Source organism: Anser anser (genome assembly GCF_964211835.1).
Source record: "Anser anser genome assembly, chromosome: 5".
NCBI classification, from domain to species: domain Eukaryota; kingdom Metazoa; phylum Chordata; class Aves; order Anseriformes; family Anatidae; genus Anser; species Anser anser.
Window position 1 is genome coordinate 12949177 of NC_139725.1, and position 9348 is coordinate 12958524.

Below are 9348 nucleotides of genomic sequence, written 5' to 3' on the forward strand. Positions count from 1 at the left end.
TGACTGACGGCATGGGCTTTATGTGCTTTATTTCCTTTACTGACTGACACCATGGGCTTTATGTGCTTTATGTGCTTTATTTGCAGGGGGCCGACGAAGACGAGGCGATGAAGGCGCCCCCAAACGCGGCGCCGCGCGGCCCACTGCGGACGGTGCCGCGGGGGCCAGGAGACGGTAACCATGGTGACGGCCCCGCCCGGAAGTGACGCCGGGGGCTGGGCAGGAAGTCAGGCGCTGGCACGGAAGTGGCGGCGTGATGGCGGACGGGGAGGCGGCGGGGACCGGCACCGAGACCGGGACCGGCACCGAGACCGAGACCGGCACCGGCACCGGCACCGGCTCCTCCTGGCGCCGGCCTCATGGCCCGCTCCAGCGCTACTACGGGCTGCCCGCCGCCGAGGCAGCGGAGGCCGCCCCGGACCCCATCGACATCAACGGGCCTCACTTTGACCCGGAAGTTTTCCTCGCTAAGGTGACCTTTGACCCCACCGTGACGCGCACCCCCACCCCGGGGACCCCCTGAGGTTTGGGTGCCCGCCTGTGGGGACCCCAAAGGGCTCCTATGGGGACCCCAAAGGGTTCCTGTGGGGATCCCAAAGGGTTCCTGTGGGGATCCCGCAGCCATCGCCCTTCGGGGGGCAAGGGGTGCCGTGCAATCCGTACCCCTGCCCCCAGAGCCCTGTGGGGACCCCATAAACCCCTCCGCCAGGCTTTGCTGGATCCCTGAGAGACCTTCCGACCCCCTTCAGATCCCCAAAAAGGGGTTCTCTGGGTACCCTATAGATCTCCCCCCATAGGTGCTCCTTGGGGTCCTGTATGTCCCCTGTGTAGGGGCGATACGGGGCTGTTGGGGACCGTTGTGGATCCCAGCAGGGCCCTGGCATGCAGCTGGAAGCTCTTGGGGTTCCTTTTCCCAAGACCAGGGTGCCATTTAGGTGGTTGTGTGGCAGGCAGGGCTCCCTGAGCAGCACGTCGGGCTGGGGGGGACAGCTGGAGGGCTCTACGATGCAATTAGGGGAGCAGCTCAGGAGCGCAGAACCACCATGGAGGGCATGTAGGGGCCTGGGAGGGAGTTGTTCCGGCTCCGGGAGAGTTGTTGGGGTGCAGTGGGGCCAGTGTGCGGTTGTATCATGATTGCCCCCCTTCCAGGTGCGCAGCGAGTGCCCCCTGGGGCAGTTGTTGGCCCGCGAAGCTGCGCTGGGGCGGGAGATCCGCGCTCTTGACAGCGACATGCAGACGCTGCTCTACGAGAACTATAACAAGTTCATTTCTGCCACAGGTGGGTTCTCAGGGGGGACACAGCTATCTGGGGGGGGGGGACCAGAGGGATCCCAAGTGGCTCAGGGACCCATGGGTCTCGTTTTTTCCCCCCCGCAGACACTATCCGAAAGATGAAGGTCGATTTCCGGCGCATGGAGGCGGAGATGGACGACTTGGCTGCCAACATGGCAGCCATCAGCACCTCCAGTGCCCGTGTCAGCGCGGCGCTGCAGGACCGTCACCGCCGTGGTGCCCAGCTGGCTGGTACGGGGAGGGAGGGATGGAGCCCAGGAGGGCAGATCTATGGGGTTTGAGGACAGATCATGGGGCTGGGGGACTCAGGGAGGGAAGATCGTGGGGCTGGAGGACTTGGGGAGGGAAGATTGTGGGGTTGGGGGTCAGATCTGGGGTTTGGGGGGACAGATTCTTGGGTTTGGAGGGGCCAGGGGATTAGATTTTGGCCTTGAGGGGTAAATATGAGGGGATGAGAAGACAGATGTTGGCGTTTAGGGATCTTGTGGGTCGGAGTGTAGACTGGGGGAGGCTGGGGGAGTCAGGGGGAGCCCATCTGGGGGCCATGGCAGAGCTGGGCTTTGCGGGGGGCTGGTAACAGGGTGTGGGGGGAACAGAGGGGGCAGATGTGGGGATTATGGGGCAGGTGACAGGGAAGGGGGCTGAGAGTCAGATGGGGGGGGGTGGTGTCCCAGAGGGGGCCGATCAGGCCCTGCCTCATCCTTAGCCCTTCCCCTTGGTCCTTGCTAACCCCACCTCGGTGCCCGATCCTTTCCCCCACGCCCAACTCCTTTCTGACATCCCGGCCCCTCCAGGCGTGCAGACGCTCCTGCGGAAGCTGCAGTCCCTCGTGGAGGTGCCGGGGCGGCTGCGGCGCTGGGCGGCACCAGGGGCAGATCCTGCGCGGGCCCTGCACTGCTACGCCCGCGCCCGGGCCGTGCTGCGCCACTACCGCCACCTGCCTTCGTTCCGTGCCATCGAGGACGAGAGCCACGCCATCATGGCCGACCTGGCCCAGCGCCTCCGGGCACGCCTCCGGTATGTTCAGTGCGGAGCCTGCTGACAGCAGCTCCAGGAAGCGGCGTTGTGAGGGTGTTCACTCTGGAGCCTACTGATGGCAGCGCTGGAAAACAGCCTTTCGGGGGGTGTTCATTCTGGAGGCTAGTTGTAGCAGTTCCCCTAACAACTTTATTCCGGTGCGGTTGTTAACTCTGAAACCTACTGATAACAGCTGCAGGAGACAGCCTTTCAAGGGATGGGGGTGTTAAGTCCAGAGCACCTTTTTGAGGGATTTGGGGTCTTAAATCTGGAGCCTGCTGATAACAGCCCCCAGGAAACATCCCAGTGAAGGGGCGTTTGCCCTGGAGCCTGCTGATAACAATCCCGGGAACCTTCCGTTTTGCAGAACGTTCATAGAGCAAGGGGGCGCATTCTGCATACTACCGGGAACTCTTACAAAGCTGTGGTATATATTTGTTTTCTTGTCTTTATGGTACAGAGTTAAGTCAGGAACCTACCGAAGAGTTTTAGTGGTTTATTATTATTATTGTAGTTATTCTGAATTCTAGAATCTACTGGGGTTCTTTAGTCTCTTTTTTTTTTTTTTATTACCATTACCACTGTTAACTCTGGAACATACTGATGCTATTAAGTACTCATTTCTCCTTTGTTTTTCAATAATTGTCGGTAACTCTGAAGCCTACTGATGACCTTTATTGCTTTTTCCTGTTTTGCTGTGCCGCTATTAACCTTAGAACCTCGCACCACCCAGCTAACCCCCTCCATCTCTCCAGGGACGACACCTTGGACCCCAAGGAGCTCACAGAGTGTGTGGAGATGCTGCTGCAGCTGGAGGAGCCGCCCGAGGAGCTGTGCGAGGAGTTCCTGAGCCATGCCGGTGCTCGCCTTGAGACCGAGCTGGCGGCGCTGGAGGCTGAGCTGCCCCCAGCCGATCCCTCCGGCGCTGCTGCCACTCCTCCCCCAGCCTCCGACATCCTGGACTTCGTTGACCGCGGCAGCTCGGCCTTCGTGGGCAACCTGTGCCTGCTCGCAGCCTCGTACCGCAGCCTCTTCGAGGGGTGCCCAGGGGTGGGGGACGGCCGCCTGGAGGCCTTTGCCGCTGCCCTCACCGCCCGCTACTTCGAGCTGCTGGAGCGGCGCCTGGCCCTGGAGCGGGGCCTGGGTGACACCTCCCTGCTGGTGCGGGCGCTCGACCGCTTCCACCGCCGCCTCCGGGCCCTCCTCGAGCTGCTGCCCACAGCCGGGGCCGAAGCAGGCGCCGCGCTGGTGGCCCGGGCAGCGGGTGAGCGGGTGGCCCGCTACTTGCGGGCGCTGCAGACCTTCTTCCTGGGGTGCCTGGGTGACGTGCGCCAGGCGCTGGCTGCCCCCCGGCCCCCCGGCAAAGAGGGCCCTGGCCTCCCCGACCTCCTGGCCACGCTGGCCTCCTCTGTTCTCGGCCAGCTCAAGGCTGTCCTGGCCTACGTGCAGCTCTTCACCGCCAAGGATGTGGCCTTCGCCAGCTTGCCCTACTTCAAGGTGGGCTGGGGGCAGTGGGGGGAGCCTTGCGGGGAGTAGGAGGGTCGCTGGGGCGATCTGGGGGGTGGCTTGGGGCTGCACAGGGTGGGGTGGAGGTTGCATGGCCTTAAAATAAGCATGGGCTTATTTTGCAGGTCGCATGGGGCAGACTGGCAGTCCCTGGAGGGGTCGTCGGGGCGATTTAGGGGTTGCACTGGACAGATTGGTGGAACTGGCTTTGTTTTGGGGTCACACAGGGCAGTTGTGCTTTCAGTTGTGCATGGCAGTGGTGTGTGAGGGGCTGCTGGGGGCCATGGGGAAAATACAGGGCTCCAGGGGCAGTTTTGGGGATACAGAAGAGGTTTTAGGCGGTCCCAGGGTGGTATTTTTGGGACATAACCCTCCAGGTTTGGTCACGGGGGCAGTTCTACGTGGTGACGTGGGTGCGACATCGGTGCCCAGCAGCAGTTCTTTGGGGTGCAGATGAGCCTTCTTTTATGGTGCAGTGGCAGCTTTTAAGCAGGTAGAGATGGTGTTTTGGTATTTTGGGAGGTGTAACTCTCTGGTTTTGGCCACAGGGGGAGTTCTGCGTAGAGGCGGTGCGTGAAGGGCTGGTGGTGGCCTTCGTGCGCTGGCTCTGCCGCACCGCCCGGGGCTTTGCCGACAGCCCCGCAGAGCGGGGAGCCCCCGCAGCACCCCCGGCACTGCTGCTGCTCCTCGCCCGCCTCTGCCTCGACTACGAGGCCACCACCATCAGCTACATCCTCACTCTTACTGACGAGCAGTTTCCTCCTGAGGTGAGCCCCCCAAACTGCCCTCGCTGGCCCCAAAATGGCTCCGAGGGGGCCCTGAATGTCCCCAAGGTGCCACAGAGCGACCCCGAGTCCTAGTGTCTGTCCGGAACGTGGGAGTGTGTGTGGAAGCATTGGGATCTTCCTTCTAACTTTGTGTGCCCCCAAATGTCCATGAGGGACCCTGAAATGGCCCCAAAGGGATCTTGAATGTCCCCAAGCCCCTCCCTGTGTCCCACTACAGCCCCGTATCTGTCCAGAATGTGGTCCCAAGAACAGCAGTACGCATGGAGGCAGAAGGGTCCCCACCTGTCCTGGTGTTCCTAAGGGGTGGGAGCTCCACAAAATGTCCCCAGGAGGCCTTTGCACGTCCCCAGGGCCCTCCAAATGCTACAAGGATGTGAGGACAGCAGGGATGCAGCACACTGGGACATCCCGGAGTGTCTCACGTGCCCCCTGATGTCCCTGTGTACTCTCACAAAGGAAGGTGTTGTGCGTGGGGCACTGGGGGAGGCCTCTACATCTCCTCACGTCCCTGTGCCACCAGGGACCCATCTCCCTGTGTCCCCATGTCCCTGAACCCCAAGGACACGGGGCTGAGGCTGCGCATGGAGCATCCTCACACATCCCCACGCGTCCCCATGTCCTTTGTACCCCCAGGACACCGGGCCAGCGGTGACGCCAGGGCCGGCGCTGTGTGCGGAGGCTCGGGGGGCGGCGCAGCGGCTGCTCGACCACTACGTGCAGGTGCAGGGGGCTGCGGTGGCGCAGATGCTGCGGAAGAGCGTGGAGACACGCGACTGGTTGGGCACCGTCGAGCCCCGCAACGTCCGCGCCGTCATGAAGCGCGTGGTCGAGGACATCACTGCCATCGACGTCCAGGTTGGGGCAACACCGGGCCCCTGTAGGGGCTTGGGGTGGGGGCTGAAGACCCATAGAGGGGTCACAGATGTTCCAGAGGGTCCCTGAAGGGGCCAGAAATCATGCCTGCCGTCCCTATAAAGTCATTGAGGATTTTAGGATGGTCCAGATGGTCCCTGTGGGGCTCCCTAAAGCACCCTCAGGGGTCCCAGAGGGTTCCTGGGAGGGTTTTGGAGTCCCAGAGGGTCCTTGGCAGGGGGGCTGAAGTCTCTGAAGGATCAAGAGGAGATTCCCTGAGGCATTCCTAAGGTCCTTGAGGATTTTAGGGAGAGACAGAGGGATCCGAGAGGATCCCAAACGGACTGGGAGATCTCAGAGGGTTTTGAAGGATCCTGGCTTCTTTTGGGAGTCTGCAGGGGGTATTTGGGGTGGGTTTGGGGGGATATTGGCACTGAGCGGTGTGATGCTGCAGGTGGGGCAGCTCTTCGAGGAGGGGGTGCGGCGGGCGCAGAGCAGCGACTCGAGCCGGCGCGCCTTCTCCGTCTACAGCAGCTCGCGGGCGCCTGGGCGCTACGCCCCCAGCTACACCCCCAGGTCAGCCCTGTCACCCAGGCCACCTCGTGGTCACCCCCTGGGACCCCTTTCAGCCACCCACCTGGCCAGCTCTGGCCACTCCCACGCTCCCTGTGTCACCCCTGTGGTACTCGCTGTACCCCCGCTACGCCCCCCAGGTCACTCCTGTCACCTGGGTCACCTCCCTGTCAGCCCCGTGTCACCTCTTTGTCCCCACATCCATGACCATCCCCGCGTCCTCCTGACTGTCTTCATGGCTCTAAATGATCCCAACGTTCCCCTACAGTCCCCATGTCCCTGTGACCATCTTCATATCCCAAATTGTCCCAGTATCCACCCATGGTCCGCACATCCTTTGGTGGTCCCTGTGTCCCCAAACTGTCCCAGTATCCCCTGATTATTTCTATCTTCCCCTACTGTCCCTGTGTCTCCAGGTCCCAGTATCCCTTGATGATCCCCATGTGCCTTAAGTCCCTGTGCTGTGACCCTCCCCACATCCCCTGCCCATCCCCATGTCCTCCTGCCTTTGTGTCCCCCTACAGCCCTTACATCCCATCTGTCACGGTGTCCTCTGACCGTCCCCGTGCCCTCCCTCCGACCACCTCTGCATCCCCGTCCCCTGACAGTCCCCTGCCTCCCCTGATTGTCCTGGTTTCACCGTCCCCAGTGCCCCGATGGACACCCACCTGCTCAGCAACATCCAGAAGCTCTTCTCCGAACGCATCGACATCTTCAGCCCTGTCGAGTTCAACAAGGTGAGGCCATAGGGATGTCCCAGTGTCCCTCAGGTGTCCCCAAGGCCCCTAAGCTGTCCAGCTTCCCACCTGTCACATGTCCCTGGTGTCCCCGGTGCTGGGGTTCCTCAGGGGCTGATGACCAAGACAAGGGACTTTGGGGGGATCAGTCCCTGGGGCAGATGGCAGGGGTGAGTGTCGGTGTTCCTGTGTCCCCACGCTGATGTGACTTGAGGTCTCTCCGTAACCCCAGCAGCCAGGTCGCTGGGCTGATGGCATCACCAACACGTGCCACGTGTCCCCACTGTCCCCAGGTAGCGGTGCTGAGGGTGTTCCCCTGGGGCTGAGGACCAGGCTGAGGGTGTCCCCGTGTCCCTGCAGCGGTGAGACTGGTCCACACCCGGCAGCCACACTGATGGCATCCCTGACCTCGTGTGTGACACGTCCCCACGTCCTAACACACATTAGGATGAGGATGAGGGTGTCCTAGGCGCCGATGACCCCAAGAGGGTTGTCCCTAATTTCTCTGCATCCCTGTGCGGACATGACTTGAGGCCTCCTTGCTGTGGGTGTCCCCATCCTCACTGTGCCACTTGTCCCTGCTGTCCCTATGTCCCAGGTGTCAGTGCTGACGGGGATCATCAAGATCAGCCTGAAGACGCTGCTGGAGTGCGTGCGGCTGCGGACGCTGGGGCGCTTCGGGCTGCAGCAGGTGCAGGTGGACGGGCACTACCTGCAGCTCTACCTCTGGCGCTTTGCCGCTGATGAGCGCGTGGTGCAGGGGCTGCTGGACGAGGTGGCCGCAAGCGCTGCCCACCGCTGCCTCGACCCTGTCCCCATGGAGCACAGCGTCGTCGAGCTCATCTGCGAGCGCGGGTAGGACCTGAAGGTGCTGGGGACACACATGGGGACGTGTAGGATTGGGGGGGCACTGGGACATGGGACATCTGTGTCGCTGTGGGGCGCAGCAGAGTTGGGGATGTCTCTGGGAGGGCCATGTGTCATGGGTCCTGGGACACCCCATGTGTTCCCACACATACAGCAACACACGAGGACATCCCATGTCACCACACCATCACCCCATGTCCTCCCACCAGTCCTGGTGACACCCCACATTGTCCCACCGCGTCCCAGTGATGCCAATCCCGTGTTGTACCTGCCACCCCAGTGCCATGCCACATCATTCCACTACCTTGGTGACTTCCCCCTATGCCTGGGGCATGCTGGGTGCAGCCCCTGTGTCATGGTTGAGGACAATAAATAAAATGCATGTGAGCTGTGCCTTGTCCCTGTGCCTGGACAGCTGGAGGATGGTGGGGTGGGGACATCTGGGTCCCCAGAGGGATGGGGGCATGGGTGCATGTGTCCTCCTGGCGCAGGAAAACCCCTGGACTCTTGGGTCTCTGGTACGGGAGGGCCTCCAGACACCTGCGTCCCTTTGGGGTGGTGGGGACAGGGGCAGACCCCGCTCCTTGTCCAAGCACCCTATCTGCATCCAGCCCTTCTCACAAATGCCCTGGGAGCACCCCATGCCCCACACAGATACCTTGGTGCACCCCACACCTTGCATAAGCACCTCCTGCCCTTCCAGCCCTTCACGAGAGCACCCTTGGAGCACCAAGCGTCTCACACACCCCTTGTACTAAACAAACTGCAGGGTAGTGCTTGAGGTAATTAACCTAGGGGCACTTAAACCTGGGGGACATGTAACCGTGGGTACGCTTACATGATAGCTCTAAGTATTTGCAAGCTACAGATAGTGTCAGAGCATAAAACTTACTGCTGCCTTAACTCTCCTGGGGTGACTTCATAAAAGCCACTTCATCCATCTCTGGGGAAACTAAATTGAAAAGCTCGGTCACCATAAACACCCTAAATAAGTTGGACAGCGATGAATGGACAGATACTCCTGCTGGAAGAGATCAGGAGGCTGAGGGAGCGTTGCAGACACCGTGGTCCCTAATGGAGAGGCCAAAGCAACTGAAATGAGAGCTTTTTGTCTTTCTGCCTCCCTGTAACAATAAGATCTTGATAACAGCTTCTGGTAAAGCACCAAAAGATACAAAGCACAACCTGAGACCTCAACGTTATCAACTCTTCAGGAGCAAAGATCTCCCACTGCCAGTGACTGCGGGCACAGCAACTGGGAGTTACAAATTCACAACATTTATTCACCTTTAGATGGCGCTGGAAAGCCATATTTATAACAACAGCTCACAGCTTAATTCAAATTCTTACTTTGTTAGAACTTCCATCAAGGTACCTGCAAGTATTTTGTTGATTCAGCATCGGGGGGGGGGGTGCATGCTGTTTTCTCTAATTTTTGTGTGTCAGCAAAAACTTTGCAGTATTAGGACTGTGGGAGAGCACTGGAACCAATATAAACAGGTCACTCAAATAACCAAATGTAATAATGTTGAAGATAATGTTGAAGGCCTGGGCAGCGGGATACCTTCAAGGGAATATCTTCATGTCCCAGTGGCAATACTGTTATAGATTCGAACGCACACCCTATCATCATTTCAACTACTGCGTTGCTACTGCAGTTATTACCCTGCACACCCACTTTGAATTCATACTTGTAAATTGTCTCAGGTACAGCA

The 9348-nt window shown here is 60.1% G+C and overlaps 1 protein-coding gene across 1 annotated transcript; it reads left to right on the forward strand.

Moving 5' to 3' along the window:
* The first annotated feature begins 204 nt into the window (after positions 1 to 204).
* On the forward strand, positions 205 to 8026 carry VPS51 (VPS51 subunit of GARP complex). The gene is made up of 10 exons (XM_083840449.1): positions 205 to 472; positions 1150 to 1279; positions 1378 to 1524; positions 2088 to 2310; positions 3066 to 3807; positions 4365 to 4583; positions 5238 to 5459; positions 5911 to 6032; positions 6679 to 6766; positions 7365 to 8026. Exons 1-10 carry the CDS (start codon positions 257 to 259, stop codon positions 7623 to 7625), a joined length of 2370 nt encoding a protein of 789 aa, XP_083696575.1. The 5' UTR covers positions 205 to 256; the 3' UTR covers positions 7626 to 8026.
* Positions 8027 to 9348: the final 1322 nt, after the last annotated feature.